This window comes from Balaenoptera ricei, chromosome X (assembly GCF_028023285.1).
Source record: "Balaenoptera ricei isolate mBalRic1 chromosome X, mBalRic1.hap2, whole genome shotgun sequence".
Taxonomy (NCBI): domain Eukaryota; kingdom Metazoa; phylum Chordata; class Mammalia; order Artiodactyla; family Balaenopteridae; genus Balaenoptera; species Balaenoptera ricei.
Window position 1 is genome coordinate 74,629,448 of NC_082660.1, and position 22,073 is coordinate 74,651,520.

Genomic DNA, 22,073 nt, shown 5'->3' on the forward strand with positions numbered 1-22,073 from the left:
AAAATTGATGAGTAATAAGGACCTGCTGTATAAAAAAATAAATAAAATAAAATTCGAAAATTAAAAAAAAATAAATGACCCCAACGCTCACAATGACCCTAACTCTGGCCACACACTAAGCCCTGACACCAGGCACAGGGTGAGGTTTAACCCCAGTGGCAGACAAGCCCTAAATCTTAGTAGTCCCTGGCCATTTGCTCAGGCCTCAAATTCTCCCATGAACCCAGTCCTTCATGTGGAAAATTAAGCCTCTCTAGCCCTGCTACAGATCCCAAACTTAGCCCTACTCTCCGAAACTGTCCCTACAAAAATCCCACCGCGTTTTCTAAGGATTCTTACTACTAGAATCTAGAGGCACAAGAAAACAGATGGACTAAACAGATGGGAAAGGCCCCCGAGTGGTAAGGTTGTTGATGCTGGAAGGTCCCTTAGACAGCATCCCACCTCACCCCCTCATTTTACAGCCAGGCCCAGAGAAGTTAATAAGTAACTTGTTCAAGGTCACACAGTGAGTCCACAGCAGAACCAGAATGGGAACCCAGGTCTCCTCTCAGTCCAGTGCTTTCTCTGTCTTGCCTCACTCACAGAGAGTAGGGAGCATCTCTCATCTGGTAAAACAGCTCCCAGAATTTCCTTTGGGAACCCACTTTTCCCCTGTTCTCTACCCAGGATTTTGGTCAAATCCAATCCACGCAGCACCAAGTATTCCCATGGCCCTGTGATCAGTTGTGGGCTAGACTCAGGAGCCAGGCAAGGCAAGGCAAAAAAGTTAAAAAATAAAATACAATTTATATGGTTAGTGTTTCTTATCACCCAGATCATTTAACTGACACAAAATGAATATCTGAACTCTCACACAGCAGAAATACATAATGCTTTAAGTCCCAATAACTCAGGCCACAAATTAAATCAAATCCTTGGAAGTGATTCTAGGTTCCTTATTCTGCGAAACTTTAGATTCCCCTTTCTAGCCACTGAAGTTAACTGCCTAATGTAAATCACATTAACATCGAGCACTATATTTTTACTGTCTTTCCATTAAAACTGTACTTCTTGGCTCATTTTTTAAGATTAATTTTTATTGGAGTATAGTTGATTTGCAATGCTGTGTTAGTTTCTGCTGTACAGCAAAGTGAATCAGTTATACATATACATACATCTACTACTTTTTAGATTCTTTTCCCATATAGGTCATTACAGAGCACTGAGTAGAGTTCCCTGTGCTATAGAGTAGGGTCTTATTAGTTATCTATTTTATATATAGTAGTGTGTATATGTCAATCCCAATCTCCCAATTTATCCCTCCCCCCTTCCCCTTTGGTAACCATAAGTGTGTTTTCTACATCTGTGACTCTGTTTTGTAAATAAGTTCATTTGTACCATCATTTTTTTTATTAAAGTTAGAAAAGTAAATATTTAACAATAACCCTATGTATATGTCTATGTGTTTACATTGGCTACACATGTACACATACATACATACACACACACATTTTTTTTTCCTCCTGTGCTGTGGGGCATGGTATTTCCCTGTTAATTTATTAATACTGAAATACACACTTCCCCACTGCCTTTGTATTTCCTTACGCTCTATCGTTTATAAACTAGCAACATAAATATTACTATGCCTTAGCGCATATGATCTGCAGATAAAGCTCTAGATGATTTTGATAGAAGTTTACATTTAATTACATTCAAAATTAACATAAAAGCTATTATGTAAATTACAAAAGCTAAAATGACAACATTTTACATCCCATCTTGTTAATCAGAACTGAGATTACTGTTACAACATCAGTATCTGCAGAGAAAGTTGATTTTTACATAGGACATTTCAAGGGAGAGTATTGGACAAACCCAATTTTAATCTCTCTGCTGGTTCCTATCTGAGAAAAATTCACTTTAACAGGTTTCGGGGGGAAAATAAAGACATGAAGGATGATTTTATCCACAGCTAAATAAGAAAAGAACAGTGCTTTCCTTATTTTCCACTTCTTTGCATCTACACAATACACAACTGACCTAACATGAGGCACACCGGGTCATTAAGCCTTGATTCTGCTACTTGTTAGTTTTATGGCCTAGTATAAATCATAATAACCTCTACAGGTCTCAGTAGACTTATATATACAATGAAAGTATTATAGAATACTATCTCTGAGGCTCCTTCCAGGTTTAAACAAAATCTACAATTCTATGAAAATATCTATAGAAATGATAATCAAAATAACAACATCGATGGGGATGTCTACTTTAGTCAGACCCTCCCTAAAATCTTAAGAACTCTCTTCTGTATAACTAGACCTTGTAAAACGGGAGACTAGGATTACAGGCCTTGCATAGAATGGCCTGCCTAATAGCTAAGCAGTCTTTTAAACCAGTTAGAAATTTCTGAAATAATTTACATGCAGTCCTTTTTGAAAGCCAGGAAATAGATTTTAAATGACCTCAATTTATCCTTTTAGTTAAATATTTTCTCGTTAGATCTCCTTTCTACCCTAAAGTTGAAGCCAGTTTTATTTAATTCAGAGGATTCTATATTTAAATAATCCAGTTACTCATATACTGGTAATAAAAACTTCATCCATTACACTTAAAATGGGTAAATTTCATGGCATGCAAATTATGCCCCAATAAAGTTGTTAAAAAAAAACTTTATGGATAAGAATTTCTGGCAAGAAAATCTGGCCTATATTTTGAACTGTTGCCGTTTTATTAATAATTGGATTTGCTTATTAACTTACCTAAATACATTTATTTAATTGACAGAAGATTTTCTCCTTTCATATTATTCTCTTTCCTTATAGTCTAAAAATGTAGCTTAATAAGTTAACATGAGTACTTACTTGGCAAGAATCTGCTTCTCCCTCTTCCATTGGCTCATCAACCATTTTAAGACCATTCACCTGAAAAATATTGTTCAAAAACTGAAGTTCAAGAGTAATAGAACAAGAGTAGTAACTAAGAAAAATATAACCCTAGGCACTGCCCTTCACAATTTAACAAGATCCACACTTACTGAAACACAAAAGGACAAAGGACACATAGAAGGTACTTAAAAAAGGAACATTATTAATATGATTTCCAGATTGTCTTTGAAAATCCTTGAATTTCAGAGCTGTGTATTTCATTTCATATTGTTTAAAGCTTTGCTATGGTGAATGAACATACACTAAACATATGACATGTATACATTCACTAGGACTGTCCCGAACCAAATATTTATGAGACAGGAAAAATACCACAGAGGAAATTTATTGTGAGGATATATTCAAAGCAAATTAGGATGGGAAGAGTTTCATATAATTGCACTGTTGTGAATTCCTTTCCTTTCGATCAGTTCAATTAAAATTTGAGTTACTCTACAGAAGAAATAATAAACTATAGGAGAAAAATATAAATGGCCATGGAAACAAAATTATTTCAAAATACAAAGCTTAGTGGGTAATAATACTCTTCAAGCAATACTTCAGGAAGGAGTAAGCATAGAGAACTTAGATCAAGGGTCTGCAAGCTGTAGCCCATGGGCCAAATCTGGCCCGCTGTTTTTATAAATAATATTTTACTGGAACACAGACACATCCATTTGTTTCCATATTATCTATGGCTGCTTTCTCACTTCAACAGCAGAGTTGAACAGTTGACAGAGAACCTATGCCTGTAAAGCCTAAAATATTTACTATTTGGCCCTTTACAGAAAAAGTCTGCCAACCACTGATCTAAGATGTTTGAAAATTAAGCAACAGCAAGATGGTCTAAAAAATAAATTTTACCACTGTCTATTTATGAATCCACAGAAAATTTTAAAAATATTAAAAAAGAAAGAGAGAAGAAAAAAGTAAATTAAATAGAGCTTCTGGTGACAGCCAAGATGGAATAAGACTATCTCTCCTCTGATTATTAACTAAAAACTTTGGACAAAACACAAAAAGCAACTACCTGAGGACTCTGAAAACTAAATAATAGCAAGCAGATTAGGAAGGGAAATCAAAATTTGAATAGTAACTAGTACTCTGGTGAGTTTCTTGGGTTTACTTTTCACCTTTATCTCTTGATTTTGACCCAAGGAGAGACTGAGTCATGGAATGCCTGTATGAACAAAATTTCCAAGAGAAATCCCACTTTCTAAACAGAGGACCAGAAAAAGACACACTTTTGAGCTGGTGAGCACTAAGGAGAACCCTAATTTTTCTTTCTTTCCCACTTTTTTTCCCTTTTTTGACTGCCATTCCTGCTCCAAGGCAAGCCTCATTCATGAGAAGACCTCTCTCTCTGGTCAGAGGAACCAGAAAAAGAGGCTCATATAAGAATAGTATGGGGGTAATCCCTGTTGTTGTTTTTTTCACTCTCTCCTTCACTTCACCCCAACAGGCAGCCCCAACAGTGCAAAGCTATGTAACAGCATGAAAGGCTAAGACTATGAGAGAAATTCAAATTTCTGGTCAGAGGAACAAGAATAAAAGGTCCATGTCAACTGGAGAATCCGTAGAGGAAATCATGGAGGAGATCAAATGGGAAAAGGATATTCCCTAATTCTGTATATGAACAGACACAGTCCTGGCCTCAACAGCAAACTGCACATGTGTGGAATAAAACCAAAGAAGTCTAACAAAGGCTTTGAAAATGGAACTGCAATATCAATCACTGCTCAAGTCTCAGACTAAACCACTGACTTAGCACAGGCACTAAGTGGCAAATGCAGGGTGCTGACCCAAACACTCTGAAAACATATTTAACATTGGAACCATCATCCAGAGAGGGAGAGATAAAACTTGGGAGTCTGAACCTAACCACACAGACTGCTTGCTGAAACAATCAAAATCAGCAGGTATCAATTCCAGGACAACTCCAATGTTGAAACAGCTAACAAGGACTTTAAGCAGCTATTATAACTATGCTCTTTTGGGTGAAAATAAACACACTTGAATGGGAAGATTAAAAGTTATAGGCAGAGAAAAAGAAACTATAAAAAAATCAAATGTAAATAACTTTAAAACTAAAAATTACAATGTATGAAATATTTTTAAAATACTGGATGGGCTCAATAAAAGACTGGAGATGGCAGAGGAAATAATAAATGAAAACAGATCAATAGAAATTAACCAATATGAAGAAGAGAGTGAAAATGATTAAAAGCAAATGAACAGAGTCTTAGAGACATGTGGAACAATATCAGAAGATCTAAAATCTATATCATTAACATCACAGAAAAAGAAAACAGTAATACAGAAAAAATTAAATAAATAATGGCAATTCAATTCACATAAAATGTTAAGAGGAAAGTCTGTAGAGACAGAAAGTAAATCAGTGGTTCCTTAGGGCTGGGGGATGAGGAGATGGGGGTGATAGCTAAAACTATAGTAAAAGCTTTCTATTTGATGTGACAAAGAAGTTCTAAAATTGACTGTGGTGATAGTTGTACATATTTGTGAATACTGTATACTAAGTATACACAAGGTTGTCCATTTTAAATGGCTGAATTATGTGGTATGTGAATTATGTTTCAATAAAGCTATTTTTTTTAAAAGGCTGAGAATTTCCCAAATTTGGTGAAAAATATAAATTTACATTTTTAAGAAGCTCAGTGAAACCCAAAAAGTATAAAATTAAAGAAAGCCACCTCAAAACATACCTGAAATAAACTACTCTAAATCAGAAGAAAAAAGGAAGAAGTTTTGAAAGTAATGAAAGAAAAACACATTACATAGACATCAACTTAAATAACTGCAGACTTCTTATGAGAAATCATGGAGGTCAGAAACCAGTAGGAGAATATTTACCTGAGATAAATGGAAACTTACATTAACACAAAAATCTCTATACATGAATGTGTATAGCAGCTTTGTTCATAACTTTTTTGGAAACATTCCAGATGTCCTTCAATGTGGAGAAAGAATAGAATACTACTCATCAATAAAAAGGAAAAGATTATTGATACTTGTAACAACATGGATAAATTTTAAATGCATTGTACTGACAAAGAATCGAAACCCAAAAGGCTAAATATTGTATGATTATATGTATATGACACTGAAAAAATGCTATAGGGAAAGAATTCATATCACCGGTTTCCAGGGGAAGGGGAGAGAGGAAGGGAGAATACTATCCAGCAATGAAAAGGAATGATCTATTGATATATTCAACAACATGGGTGAATCTCAAATACATTATATAGTAAATGGGAAAAATCAGCCTCAAAAGGCTACATACTGTATGATTCCATTTATAGGACATTCTGGAAAAGGTAAAACTATAAGGCATGGAGAAGGGATTAGCAGTTGTCAGAGGTTAGGCCCAGGGGTAGGCACCAATGGGAATTGCAGGGGGTGGCGGGGGGAATGATGGGACTAATCTATACCTTGACTGTGGTGGTGGTTACACAACTCTACGTATTTGTCCAAGCTCAGAACCTTACTTAAAAAAGAGTGAATTTTACTGTACGTAAATTTTAAAATTAACTTATTAAAGAGTAATTTACCCTGCATTATTTACTTGACTAGCATCTTTCTTCTAAAATCTCAACAAGAACCAAATAAATGATGGTTCATCACCCATGATGTCCTTATCTTACTTGACCTTGTTGTAGCATGTCACAGTTGACCAACCACTCTCTTCTATTTGCATTTTTGTGATACCATACTTTAATTTTCTTTTACTCCAATTTCTTTGCTCTTTTCAGTATCCTTGAAACATTGTAGATCCTCAGGAAATGGACTTGGCTCACCTTCTCATCTTGCTCCTCATTCTTTCTCCAGATAGCTAATTTACTGACATGACTCACATTTACTCAGACACTACTCTTCTGAGCTCCTGATCCATATAACGAACTGCCTACTTGACATTTCCACTTGCTCATCTCACATGTCTCAAAAATAACCAATACAAAAACAAATTAGTGATCTCCCCCCCACACACACATAAATCTGCTTTCCTCCAGGGTTCCCGATTTCGATAAACAGCACCATTATTTATCATCTTAACTCAAAAGCACATATAGACTATGCGGGATGAAAAAAAAACACGGTAATGAATTCATCACTAGCATATAGGAAAAGGCACATTCAGCAAGAGAGTCCACAAACCAATATTAAGACAGAATACTGATAACTGAAATTTTACTACAAAATGGCTCTCAGGATTATCCGTAGAAAAAGGTAATACTGCTTTCCTCTGTTACCTCAGTTACTGGTTACTTCCAATTCATACCATCTTATGATTAATTTAGCATGAAGCCTAAGAATATTCATTCCTATAAAGGACCTCAGTATTCAGTGATATTTACTATAAATTAAGTCATTTTTACCTGCATGAAAACAAAAACATTTTCAGAATTCTCTGGGACGATAAACCTTTATTTCAAAAATAAAATTTATAATTTGAAAAAACAAGCAGATAGGCTGTTTCTGCCAATTAAGTGCCAAATAGGGAAGAAAAAATTTCCTACATAAGATTCTGAAAAGCTTATCAACAATTATAAAGACAGTAATAATTTACTCAAATACTCAAACCCAAGTGAACACCCTCTCATATCAGAGCCTAGTGGAGAATTCTTTTAAATTATTTTCATCCTCTCAGAAAATAATTAAATAGATCACTTTATAAGATTCTGGACAAATAGAAATACTAAGCTGAGTCAAAGTACTCACCTGATCTCAGAAAATCATATAGGTCACCCCAAAACTATCATTTTCTTACTGCTAATGACAAAAGCAGCTCATCATGGAAAATTAAACTGAGAAAAAATATTTTCCCTTCAGATCCTTAGAATTGGAGGTGGTGTGGGAAAATGAACACATAAGTGCACAGAGTTTTGTAAAAAGACTGCAATCTGGCCATGCTAACACTATTAAGCATACATCTGTTTCTCAGTGTCAAACTCAAGAAGCTCATGACTTGGTGTTGACAGATATACTGAAGAAAGAAGTAGAGAGATAAACAAGCAAGGAAGAACAAGGTACAAGGTAAGTGAGAAGTATGGGTGATGTAAATCATTAACAAAACATACATAGGACACCAGTATTCACAACAAATTTGATAGTATTATAAACTTTCAAGTAGTCTCCAGGATCCCCAAATTCCACCCAGTAGACAAAAGTCCTATATTTATATAGTACCTAATGTTAAAAATGTTTAAGAAGTTCACATATAAAGAAAATTTTCTCTCTCAAATAAGCTTCATGTTTCCAGGTTAGCTGCTGACAGATTTAGAAACAAGAGTTCTTCAATTATTTTCACTTCATTTAAATAGCTACAGCAAATCAGATCTAAATTTGGAGGTGGGTCCACATCTGCCTAAAACAAAGGTCTTTGTCTGTATATAGGCATACCTCAGAAATATTGCAGGTTCAATTCCAGACTACCACAATAAAGAGATTATTGCAATAAAGCAAGTCACACAAATGTTTTGGTTTCCCAATGCATATAAAAGTTATGTTTACACTATACTGTAGTCTATTAAGCATGCAATAGCATTGTGTCTTAAAAAACAATGTACATACCTTAATTTAAAAATAGTTTATTGCTAAAAACTTCTAACCATCATCTGAGCCTTCAGTGAATTGTAGCAGTAACATCAAAGATCACTGATCACAGATCTTGGCTGCTGACATGCCATCCAGACTAAGGAAGACCCAAACACTTAAGGGTCACGTGAGCCATAGCCATGACTGCACTGGCAAACACCGGAAGTACCCAGGAGGCCAGGGTAATGCTGGTGGCATGCATCAACACAGGATCAACTTTTACAAATATCATCCAGGTTACTTTGGGAAAGCTGGTATGAGTTGTGAAAAGAACTATGTCAGGAATGAATGACATGTGACCTGAGGACCTCCATGTTTGCTGTTCATGCTGGACTTTTGCTGAATGCTCTAAATTAAAACTGCTGAATAGTTCCTATGTTGCTAAAAGGAAAGAATAATGCTGAGAACTGGATTTGTTCTGGACTAAAGAAAACATACCTTTCCCTAGTAATGAATGAGATGCATTCCAAAACCCAATTGTATGTAAAGAACAATTTTACCCTCCAATCCAAATTCTTGGTAAACAACCTATGAAAGCCTATATTAACTGCCCTCTTTTTCCTATAGAAAAACCTGTTATTTTCTTCCAGTGGGACACTATTCTGGGTTCCTCCAGAATCTGTGATCCCCGAATTGCAATTCTAAGACCTCAAATAAACTGTCTTTTTGCCTCTTTACAGTTCATGGTCCTTTTGGTTGACATTTTTGGTGTCAGAATTGGGATCCAAAGCAGTCTTCCTCCCATCTCCAAAGCTGCCGTGGATTCGAGCAAGATACTTGCATGAGCCCCTTGTGCTCTGTTGTCTCCCCAGTGGCGTTGGATCTGGGTAATAAGTCCTCTCAGTCCCAAACCTCCCTCCTAGGTTGAGAGTCAGGCCCTTATTCTGGGTGTCTTTTGTTTGGTCAGTCGCTTAAGGGCTTGCTCCCTTTTGGTGAGTGCACTATAATGGGATGTTCACAGTCTAATACTGTTTTGGGGAAGGATTCTCGCCCATCTGGGACTCCAGCTGGGTACCTGTACAAAAAGTACGGTGCTGCCTCTTGTGCTTACCTAGATGAATGGCAATGGTATACCAGAGATAACATCTGGCTACAATGGGGAACTTCTGAAATTTCAAAATTGGTCTTTTTATGTGCACAATTAGGAGCTAAAGGGTTCAAAACTAAACAAATAGAATGGGAAGCCTATTTCAATTAGTACATTGAAGCCTCTCAGTGAGCTCATGAAACCCAAAAGGTTTGCAAATCTAAAACTGCTTCACTTCAGGATACTGTTTCCAAACTCACTGCTGCAAATAAAGATCTGTGCTCTCATCTAAATACTCCAGAAAAGGCTCAAGAGCCCTCTTCCTCCCCTCTTTCTCCTTTGGCTCCTATGTATCCTAAACTTGCTGAGCTGCCATTCTATCTTTCTGATTCTCCTATTCCTCCTCCAAAATCTTTACCCCCACCTCCCAGCCCTCCCATAAAAACCTTTCCCTTTGTCACTACTTTGAACACTGATGGCATTTGCTATCTGGTAGACTACAGGCCTTCCTTCATCCCCTGCAGAATTATGGGTCATAGCCAAGGAATTTCCCAAGGTCACTGAGGACCCCCTCCGCTTTGCAGAAGAATTTAACCTTGTGATATAAACCTATGATCCAGGCTTCTCTGACTTGTATCAACTAAAAGGAATCTTAGCTGGAGAAAATCAAGCCAGACACTGCAAACTACTGCCAGCTGGCTTCACCCTTTAGATGATATCCACAGAAAGGACATCAGTGTGATGGCACCAGCTTCTCAGGTGGCTCGAGTCCTTCATGAAGCAATTCCTTACGCTTTTCCACACCCCACTGACTGGGGAAAATTCAGTCTACTACACAAAGACCTGGTAAAACTGTTCATGATTATCATTCATACCTAAAGTTAGTATTCTGGGAAAACTCCAGACTACATGCTGGGGTAAACAATATTCAACCCTCTTTAATTCAATCTTTGTTGGGGACTAGATGAGGAACTTGGACTGCTGATGAAATGGGTACAATCAAATTGGGAAACAGTGGTCTCTCCTGATCTAGTCAATTTGGCTAATCAGCTATCTAACAATCAAATGTACAAAAAAATGTAAGACCACTAAAATCATGAATTTGCAACTGCATCAACTGGCTGCTGCTGCTCAGTGGCCACTTCAATGGAAAGACCAGAGTTCCCATAAGGGTCCCTTCCAGAAGCCAAGCGCCTACCACTATTGTAAGTAGACTGGCCACTGGAAGAATTGCCTAAAGTTAAAAAGAAGGTTCTATTAGCAGCCCGAGACCCCTTGCTCTGACTTTTTTCATGAACTTTCTGAGAAATTTGAGAAGTGCCTCCTTTTTGTACACTCATGAATAGGGATGCTCTGAGGAAAGTGTCGGGGTCTTCCCAGTACTCCCATTGGGAGAACTGGACCTTTTTATAGGAGCCAAGGCTATTACTGTTCTTATGGACACAGGAGCAACTTTGTCTGTCTTGAACCCCACCAGCCTCAAGGCCCCCCTTCTTCAGAGTACAGAAAAAGTACAAATGGTGGCCCCCTTGTCTTTCAAGATAAGCTCTCTTTAGGGAACTCACCAGTTCCTTCTTGCTCCTTCTGCTCATGTACACCTTTTGGGCTGAGACCTCCTGGAAAAATTACAACCTAATGTTTCCTCTTCCCCAAAAGGGGAAATACACTTACAAATCCTTGACTCCTCAAGGTCTACTTCTAACTCTAGTCCTAATATTGAGATCCCCTCCTTGCTCCTGTCTTGTCAACTCCCAATCACAAGGATTTGCTAAATTCTGTTCTTCCTATCTATGGTGCACCTCTTTAAATAACATAGGATGCATTCATTCAGCACCACCAATTAAGATCCAGGTAGACCCTAATAAACCTTTGCTTCACCTCAGATGATACCCTCTCAGGCTTGAGGCCCTGTAAGGAATTTATCTCACTGTAGAGGCACACCTCCAGAAGGGCCTAATGAGCCCATGCCCCAGTCCCTGCAACACACCAATTCTTCCCGTACGCAAGCCTCATGGTCAAGGTTGGCATTTTGTTCAAGATCTTCAAGCTATAAACAATACAGTCATACCGTGTCACCCTGTGGTCCCCAACCCTCATACCATTCTCAAGTTAATCCCTCTAAACACACAGTTCTTTACAGTCAGAGATTTATGTAGTACTTTCTTCAGCATTCCTGTCCACCCAGATAGTCAGTACCTGTTTGCCTTTATGTGGGAAGGACATCAATTTACTTGGACTGTTATGCCTCAGAGCTACACAGAAAGCCCTACTTATTTTTCACAGATATTGAGACAAGACTTGGCCAATTTATATTTTGCCCGAGGCTCTACTTTACTCCAATATGGTGATGACCTTTTGTTATGCTTCCCCCACTGAGAAAGCAAGCCTCAAGGATAGCCTACACCTCCCACTCAGCTAGCACATAAAGAACATAAGGTCTCAAGGGTTAAGTTCCAATTTGTTCGAGATATAAACAAAGAAGATCAAAGAGTGTTTCTGCTCACCACCCAGTTCTACAAGGATTAAGTCACAACCCACAGCAGTCACTGACCAACAGCACGGTCTGAGAGGAAATTAAGACAATAACAGGATGCTGTGTGCTTTGGACAAGCAGGCCCCTTAAGTAGTTAGATATATATCTCAGGAATAATTTTAATTAACCCAGATTCTTGCATCTTCCCATACATAGAGAAGCACTAAAATCAAACTTGAGATATCTGTTCTTCGTGACTTGCAGTAATCTTTTAGGAAGTTGCATTATGCTTGCCTGCACGTATTCTCTAGCTAAAAAATCATATATATACTGGCTTCTCCCCTACCTCCGTGGAGCAGTTCCCTCAGAGCTATGGAGAGGCTGTCTCCTGGGCATATAAAAAGGTGTTCATTAAGGTCCTTGAATAAAATTTAAACTCACAACTCTTATGTTGTGTGTCTTTCTTTAAGTCAACAAAACCCAGGTAGGATACTTGAGTCATTTGTTTACCCCTCAAGGGCTAATGCTGGATACTACACACATCCAAGGCATATCACAGTTTCCCCTTCCTGTCACCAAATGCCAGTTGAGAGGCTTTCCCGGGCTAGCAGGCTATTATAGGAGTTGGGTTCCCAATTTCTCCTTTTATGCAAAACCCTTTTATTCCCTTTTAAAGGACAAGAGACACAATCCTCTTGTTTAGAATCATGAGGCTGAGTCAGCTTTTAAAACTTTAAAAACTCAGTTGGCCACAGGCCCTGCTTTAGGAAACCCTAATTATTCTCTTCCCTTTCTACTATGAAGTTAGTGGAAATACCCTTGGAGTGCTCGTTCAGCCGCACGGAGACAAAAGCATGCCTATCGGCTATTATAGCCAACAATTGGAACCCGTAACTCAAGGACTTCCACCTTGCCTTTGAGCAACAGCAGCCACTGCTGCCCTTCTGCAGACTACAGAACAGTTATAGGGTCTTCTTTACAAGTGTTTGTCTCTCACTCTGTTGAGGCACTCAGGAACTCACACTATACACAACACAATCTGCTAGCTGACTGACATCTTACGAAATCTTATTGCTTTCCTCACCAAATGTCACTTTGTCTCATTGTAACTCCCTAAATACTGCTATTCTCTTACCATCACCAACAGATGAGACCCCACATGACTGCATAACCACAACTGATCTTTTGACTAGTCCACATCCAGATTTACAAGAAACACCTTTAGACAACTCCGATGCTTCTTAGTTTTCCGATGACCCCTACTTACGAAATGACGATGGGCATGTGAAAACTGGGTATGCTATTACTATTCCCTTCACTTTAATAGAATCTAATGCTTGGCCCTTTACTTCTTCAGCCCAACAAGCTGAACTATAAGCACTCACTCATGCCTGCACTCTGGGCTCTGGCAAACACGCTAACATTTACACAGATAGCAGGTATGCTTTTGGAGTAGCTCATGACTTTGGAATGCTTTGGAAACACAGAGGTCTCCTGACCTCAGGGGGAAATGAAATTTAAAGCAGCCCCTTTGTTAAGGCCTTACTGGATGCAATCTTGCTCACAACAACTGACAATAATAATGGTCCTAGCATGTTCCAAAGACAACACTGAGGAAGGAAAGGGGACCAATTAGCAGATAGAGCCACTAAGGTGGCAGCATTACAAGATTCAGGCTCCATAAAGGAAACTCCTCCTGTTGGTCATTCTATTCACACCATGTTACCTACTACTTGGAAGGACACCAAGATTTAAAGGGTATTATCAGAGATGGGCAATTGCATGCTACAGCTAAGGAACAGAGGTGGGTTTCTGAAGGATGAACATTTGATCAACATACTGGGCTTTGGTATGGGCCAAATGGTTGCCCTGCTCTTTCTGAAGTCACTTAAGAAACCATGTTAAGATTAACATATGAAATGACTCATTGGGGAACTGATAAAATGAAAGCCTGGGGAAAACAATACTTTTCGAAACCTTTTCCCACAGTAGCAACCGAAATATGTCAGAGGTGTCAGATCTGTCCTAAGTACAATGCAGAAAAACCTACTCATACTTCTCAAGGCCACCTTCCTTTGCCTCCTGGTTCCTTTGCTGTCTGGCAACTGGATTCTATCCAGCTGCCTCACTCTCAAGGATATAGATATTTTCTGGTGATGGTTTGCGTGTATTCCCATTGGTTAGAAGCATTTCCTTACAAACGAGCAACTGCCCTTGCAGTAGACAAAATACTGTTGGAAAGGACTATTCCTACTTGGGGAATTCCCTTGGAATTACATAGTGATAAAGGTACCCACTTCACTGGAAAAATTCTAAATGCTGTTTGTGATCTGGCCTGTATTACATTTCCGCTGTGCCTATCATCTTCAACCTTCTGGTCTAGTGGAAAGACCAATGGCATAATCAAAACTCAATTGGCAAAACTCTCTAAGGCCTTCAGCCATCGTTGGCTTAAATTGCTACCCATAGTTCTATTAAACTGAAGATCTATACCCTTTGGAAAACAGAAACTGTCACCATTTGAAATAATCACTGGAAGACCCATGATTCATGACTCAGGACTGTATGAGCCACTTCTAGTCAAGGGAGACCTTTTACATTATTGTCAAAGTCTCATTACGGCTCTAAAGAAAAATACGCACCTGGTTGAAAAATCTTTTCACACTGTGCTCTCAGGGGACAAAGGTATAGACCACCACAATTTACAACCAGGGGACTATGTTTTTGGAAAAGACATCTTTTAAAGGACTCCTTACAGCCCAGATGGAAGGGACCCTATCATAGTACTTTTAACCAACCCCTGTGCTGCTAAACTTAAAAGCACTGATTCTTGGATTCATTTTTCACATTTTAAAAAGGTGTTTCCACCTGAGTGGGCCTCTGGAACAGTTGGAGACCTAAAGCTGAAATTGACCCAGAAGTGAAACAGATGACACCTGATATAGATGGCTCTTCCAAGACTCTGGACCAGGCCAGTACTCTCCATGATCCCCAGCAATGAAATTTCTCTCATTACCCTTGTTCTAATTGTGGTCACCATAGAGTTGTGATATCTCCCTCATTATGTAATATCTGGTGATGCATCAACCTACCACTCTCCTTATTCTCCTTCTTATATTAGACACATTTTCAAAGAGTGAAAATTTTCATGTATGGGTTTACACCTAGAATGACAGTTCAGAAAAAGTGACCCTGGCCCTTTGGTCCCCTAATTTTGAAGGACTGGAGAACTGAACTTTTGGGACTCTTCCTTGTGGCTATAGGTTTCTTAACGTTCTGTGCCCTACTACATACAGTGGGCATCCTCTGTTGATGGTAATTCTATGAAAACCATAGATCTTGCTTTAACTCTGCTGGGAATAAGCCTCTGGCCCCAATTCTTGGCCATCTGATTAATCTGTTCAGCTTGGGAATCTTTTATTAACCAAGGCCAATGAGCCACCCTTACTCCCCTTTATATTAAAATGGCTGATTTTTCTTGGGATAGTTATTTCACTAGAGTTATGTTGTTATAATGTCTCTCTTAATATCCATACAGACCCCTTACGCCTGGGAAAATAATCCCTTAGTCCACATTTCCCAAAGTCTAGACACTGCAGGAAATCAAACAGACTGTTGGATATATCATCAGTGCCCCAGACTACTCACTGAATACTGAGATCTCCTTACCTTAGCTACCTCCAATCTTACTGGTATCCCCCCACCATGTCTTATTTAGAATTCATCTATTCTCCTAGCATATTGTGTCCATCTACTCAAATCCACAGTTCCCTTCCCCTGTTTGGCCAACAGAACTAGACCAAATGCCCAACAGTTCCTTAGGAACATGTGTTCCAAGGGAATCCTGAGGTTACCTGGAAACATCAGATCCAGCTTCCAAACACCCACATTTACCTCACTGTGCAACAACAAAACATATTATCATGATAACCCCCATTTTGTTTTCAGGATTAATATAATGCTCTTAAAGCAGTTGGCACAGTGTCTGACACGTGCTCAATAAATACCTGATGTGTGAACGTTTTCCTGCCAAAAAGAAAATACAGGAAAAAAGTATATGAAACATTTTAGTTAATAATTCACCAAAGGTACATAATGCTACCTGTGTGCAAAATAATATATCTGTGAGTCAAAACTTACTGCTACATCGTCATATGCTACTGATTTAATAGATTTAGTTTCGACATACTATCGTGGGAACATTACTCTTAAGTAATGATAGAATCATTTTTGGTCAACTTGAAAACAATCTTCCAAATCAACCCATAAAGGTACATACATTCATGCATAGATGCCTTACTTTAAGAATCACAAATTGGAGAGAAGTGAAAAGTATCTTTGTATATTTTTACTATGACACACTTTATCAGTTTCACTAACAGTCTTTTAGTTGGGCATTTCCAAAAATAAGTCTTTTTGTTTTGCTTTCCACATAGATTTAATTTGCATCCTGAGTTTTTGTTTTTTTTTAATTAATTAATTAATTTATTTATTTATTTTTGGCTGTGTTGGGTCTTCGTTTCTGTGAGGGCTTTCTCTAGTTGCAGCAAGCGGGGGCCACTCTTCATCGTGGTGCGTGGGCCTCTCACTATTGTGGCCTCTCTTGTTGCGGAGCACAGGCTCCAGACGCGCAGGCTCAGTAGTTGTGGCTCACGGGCCTAGTTGCTCTGTGGCATGTGGGATTTTCCCAGACCAGGGCTCGAACCCGTGTCCCCTGCATTAGCAGGCAGATTCTCAACCACTGCGCCACCAGGGAAGGCCGCATCCTGAGTTTTAAACTACTAAATATTTTCAAAGGTTTATTAATAGTTATGGCCATTTCCCCAGTAGACTTTATATTTATAATCTTTTAGATTGAATTCTACAGTCAACAGACTACTTATAGATAATTTGATAGCACCTGCAATATTCATTAAAATGATTTGCTTTGATCTTTCTGGCTTTCTAATTATACAATATTCCTGTTGTTTTTACCCCAATAGGTTAGTCCTTTCAAACATACCCACCTAACCACTGCCACTGCTTCAGGGAATATTTAAGAAAGGGCAATTGTGTTTCAAATCGCTCTGAAAGAGTTATTATTTTGGGTTTTTTTTTTGCCTGCACCACATGGCTTGTGAGATCTTAGTTCCCTGACCAGGGATAGAAAGAGCGGAGTCTTTTTTTTTTTTTTTTAGACATCTTTATTGGAGTATAATTGCTTTACAATGGTGTGTTAGTTTCTGCTGTACAAGAAAGTGAATCAGCTATAAGTATACATATATCCCCATAACCCCTCCCTCTTGCGTCTCCCTCCCACTCTCCCTATACCACCCCTCTAGGTGGTCACAAAGCACCGAGCTGATCTCTCTGTGCGATGCAGCTGCTTTCCACAAGCTATCTATTTTACATTTGGTAGTGTATATATGTCCATACCACAAGAGCAGACTCTTAACACTGGACAGCCCAGGAATTCCCCTGAAAGAGTTATCTTTTTAAAAGAGAGTCTCGGGCTGGGAAAGAGAGAACCGCCTCTGAGCTATTCCGTTAGTCAGGTATTTAAAAACAAATATGAGACTCTGCTATAAAGTAAATTAGCTGATAAAACATCCATGTTCAAATCAAAGCATAAAAACAGAGTCCAAATTTAAATATGAATGATCATTGAAGTATTTACCATTTCAGGTTACCTGTGCTTTTTTCTTTCATATTGTTGACAATAACTTTATTTTTTTAATTAATTTTTATTGGAGTATAGTTGCTTTACAATGTTGTAAAGCTTCTACTGCACAGCAAAATGAATCAGCCATACATATACATATATCCCCTCCTTTCTGGATTTCCCTCCCATTTAGGACACCACAGTGCATTAAGTAGAGTTCCCTGTGCTATACAATATGTTCCCATCAGTTGTCTATTTTATATATAGTATCAATAGTGTATATGTGTCAATCCCAATATCCCAATTCTTCCCACTCCATCCCTTTCCCCCTTGCTATCCATACATTTATCCTCTGTGTCCCTATTTCTGCCTGGCAAATAAGGTCATCTTTACCATTTTTCTAGATTCCATATATATGCGTTAATATACAATATTTGTTTTTTGTTTTCTCTTTCTGACTTACTTCACTCTGTATGACAGTCTCTAGGTCCATCCACATCTCTACAAATGACCCAATTTCGTTCCTCTTTATGGCTGAGTAATATTCCATTGTGTATATGTACCACATATTATTTATCCATTCCTCTGTTGATGGACATTTAGGTTGCTTCCATATCCTGGCTATTGTAAATAGTGCTGCTATGAACATTGGGGTGCATGTGTCTTTTTTTTGTAACATCTTTATTAGAGTATAATTGCTTTACAATGGTGTGTTAGTTTCTGCTGTATAAAAAAGTGAATCAGCTATACATATACATATATCCCCATATCTCCTCCCTCTTGCACCTCCCTCCCACACTCCTTATCCCACCCCTCTAGGTGGACACAAAGAACCGAGCCGATCTCCCTGTGCTATGCGGCTGCTTCTCACTAGCTATCTATTTTACATTTGGTAGTGTATATATGTCCACGCCATTCTCTCACTTCATCCCAGCTTACCCTTCTCCCTCCCCATGTCCTCAAGTCCATTCTCTACATCTGTCTTTATTCCTGTCCTGCCCCTAGGTTCTTCAGAACCACTTTTTTTTTTAGATTCCATATATATGTGTTAGCATACAGTATTTGTTTTTCTCTTTCTGACTTACTTCACTCCGTATGACAGTCCCTAGGTCCATCCACCTCACTACAAAAAACTCAATTTTGTTTCTTTTTATGGCTGAGTAATATTCCATTGTATATATGTGCCACATCTTCTTTATCCATTCATCTGTCAATGGACACTTAGGTTGCTTCCATGTCCTGGCTATTGTAAATAGAGCTGCAAGGAACATTGTGGTATATGACTCTTTTTGAATTATGATTTTCTCAGGGTATATGCCCAGTAGTGGGATTACTGGGTCATACAGTAGTTTTATTTTTAGTTTTTTAAGGAACCTCCATACTGTTTTCCATAGTGGCTGTATCAATTTACATTCCCACAGTTTAAGAGGGTTCCCTTTTCTCCACATCCTCTCCAGCATTTACTGTTTGTAGATTTTGATGATGGCCATTCTGACCAGTGTGAGGTGATACCTCATTGTAGTTTTGATTTGCATTTCTCTGATCATTAGTGATGTTGAGCATCTTTTCATATGTTTGTTGGCCATCTATATGTCTTCTTTGGAGAAATGTCTATTTGGGTCTTCTACCCATTTTTTGATTGAGTTGCTTGTTTTTTTGTTATTGAGCTGCATGAGCTGCTTGTATATTTTGGAGATTCAAGGCAATCCCTATCAAATTACCAATGGCATTTTTCACAGAACTAGAACAAAAAATTTTACAATTTGTATGGAAACACAAAAGACCCCGAATAACCAAAGCAATCTTGAGAAAGAAAAATGGAGCTGGAGGAATCAGGCTCCCTGACTTCAGACTATACTACAAACCTACAGTAATCAAGACAGCATTGTACTGGCACAAAAACAGAAATATAGATCAATAGAACAGGATAGAAAGCCCAGAGATAAATCCACACACCTATGGTCCCCTTATCTATGACAAAGGAGGCAAAAATATATTGGGTTGGCCAAAAAGTTCCTTCAGTTTTAAAGTAAAAATAAAAGACACATTTTTCATTTTCACCAAGAACTTTATTGAAAAACATATTCACCATTTTCTTCCACTACCTTCAGCCATTTTTCAGGCAATTTCATAATTCCATCTTCCCAAAACTTTTTATCTTTTTGAGCAAAGAACTCTTCCAGGTGCCTTTTACAGTCTTCCAGGGAATTGAAATTTTTTCCATTAAGAGAATTTTGTAAAGACTGAAATAAATGGAAATCCGAAGGTGCAATGTCTGATGAATATGACAGATGAATCAGAACTGCCCAGCCAAGCTGTAACAGATTTTGCCTGGTCATCAAAGAAACATGCGGTCTTGCGTTATCCTGATGGAAGATTATGCATTTTCTGTTGACTAATTCTGGACGCTTTTTGTCGAGTGCTACTTTCAGTTGGTCTAATTGGGAGCAGCATTTGTTGGAATTAATGATTTGGTTTTCTGGAAGGAGCTCATAATAGAAGACTCCCTTCCAATCCCACCATATACACAACATCACCTTCTTTGGATGAAGACTGGCCTTTAGTGTGGTTGGTGGTGGTTCATTTCACTTGCCCCATGATCTCTTCCATTCCACATTATTGTACAGTATCCACTTTTCATGGCCCATCACAATTTGTTTTAAACACAGAACGTTTTTGTTACATTTCAGTAGAGAATCGCATGTGGAAATACGGTCAAGGTTTTTTTCGCTTAACTTACGTGGAATCCAAACATCAAAGTGATTCACATAACCAAGCTGGTGCGAATGATTTTCAGCACTTGATTTGGATATTTTCAGTATGTCGGCTATCTCCCGCGTGGTATAACGTTGACTGTTCTCAATTAATGTCTCGATTTGATCACTATCAACTTCAACTGGTCTACCAGACTGTGGAGCATCGTCCAGCGAGAAATCTCCAGTACAAAACTTTGCAAACCACTTTTGACATGTTTGATCAGTCACAGCACAAATCTGTTTTTGCATTTCAGTTGGGCTTTTACCTTTCTTGAAATAATAAAGCATAATACACCAAAAATGTTGCTTTTTTCCTTTCATCTTCAATATTAAAATGGCTACACAAAAATTCACCAGTTTTGATAAGTTATTTTTTAAATGCACGCTATGACAGCTGTCACAATACAATCTAACAAAACTGTTTCGAATGAAGTTAACGACAACTAAGCACTACTAGAGCCATCTTACGCAAAAAACTGAACAAAACTTTTGGCCAACCCAATACAATGGAGAAAAGACAGCCTCTTCATTAGGTGGTGCTGAGAAAACTGGACAGCTAAATGTAGAAGAATGAAATTAGAACACTCCCTAACACCATACACAAAAATAAACTCAAAATGGATTAAAGACTTAAATGTAAGGCCAGACACTGTAAAACTCTTAGAGGAAAATATAGGCACAACACTCTTTTACATAAATTGCAGCAAGATCTTTTTTGACCCACCTCCTAGAGTAATGAAAATAAAAATGAAAATAAACAAATGGGACCTATTAAATTTAAAAGCTTTTGCACAGCAAAGGAAACCATAAATAAGACAAAAAGACAACCCTAAGGATGGGAGAAAATATTTGCAAACAAAGCAACTGACAAAGGATTAATCTCCAAAATACCTGTGCTTTTGAATGTTAACTCGCCTTTATCAAGACACAATGTCATATCTTCCCTTTTTTCCTTCCACCTTACCACACACAGACTTCTATCCATAAACACTGTCTTACTTAGGTATCTGTCCCATTCCTCTATCACACTGTAAGTTCCCTGAGGAAAGGATCATGTCTTATGACTCTTTGTAACCCCAATATCTAGCATATTATCTAGAATATAATTGATCCTGGAAAAATATTTGTGGAATGGAATGACTGAATTTGTAATCTGAATGAATTAAATGTAAAAATAACTTCAGTAATAAGTAACTGCTACAGGTTTTCCTTAGTTTTTATTAATTTTCTTACTTGAAACATTTAAAAGCAACTTTGAAACTTAATTTCATAAAGTATTTCCAGTAGTCATTTTGCTTATCATTTCTGACTCAATTTTAAATTCTAACAGCCAACAGAAATTGAACTTCTTCAAAATCATTTTAAAAACACATAGCTTTGGTCATTCATAAGATATTTTTCAAAAAAAAAGGATTAAATTCCTGATAATTCATATATTGCATGGGAGTTATTTCAAAGGTTCATATTTTTTTTTTCAGTTAGGTTCCTAACCCTAAATTTTGTCAGCAGATTAGTACAAACTTACCTTTGTAAACCACATTTTAAAGCCATTTGTCTAAACTGGGCCCCATAGGCTAATTTTTTTGTTTATATATTTTTAAAGGATTGTTTAAAACATATGCAATAGAGATTATAAAAGGCAAACAAACTCTAA

General features: G+C 37.9%; 1 protein-coding gene across 15 annotated transcripts in view; it reads right to left on the bottom strand.

The window, feature by feature from the left end:
• The window catches only part of RPS6KA6 (ribosomal protein S6 kinase A6), a 202,331-nt gene that overhangs the window by 116,386 nt on the left and 63,872 nt on the right, over positions 1-22,073 (bottom strand). For 14 of the 15 annotated variants that reach the window (XM_059910283.1, XM_059910281.1, XM_059910277.1 and 11 more), the window contains one exon: positions 2,847-2,906. In XM_059910283.1, coding sequence (XP_059766266.1) covers positions 2,847-2,891 — 45 coding nt within the window. In that variant the 5' untranslated portion in view covers positions 2,892-2,906. Of the gene's footprint in view, positions 1-2,846; positions 2,928-22,073 lie in introns of all 15 variants that reach the window. The other variant, XM_059910282.1, reaches the window with a different exon arrangement.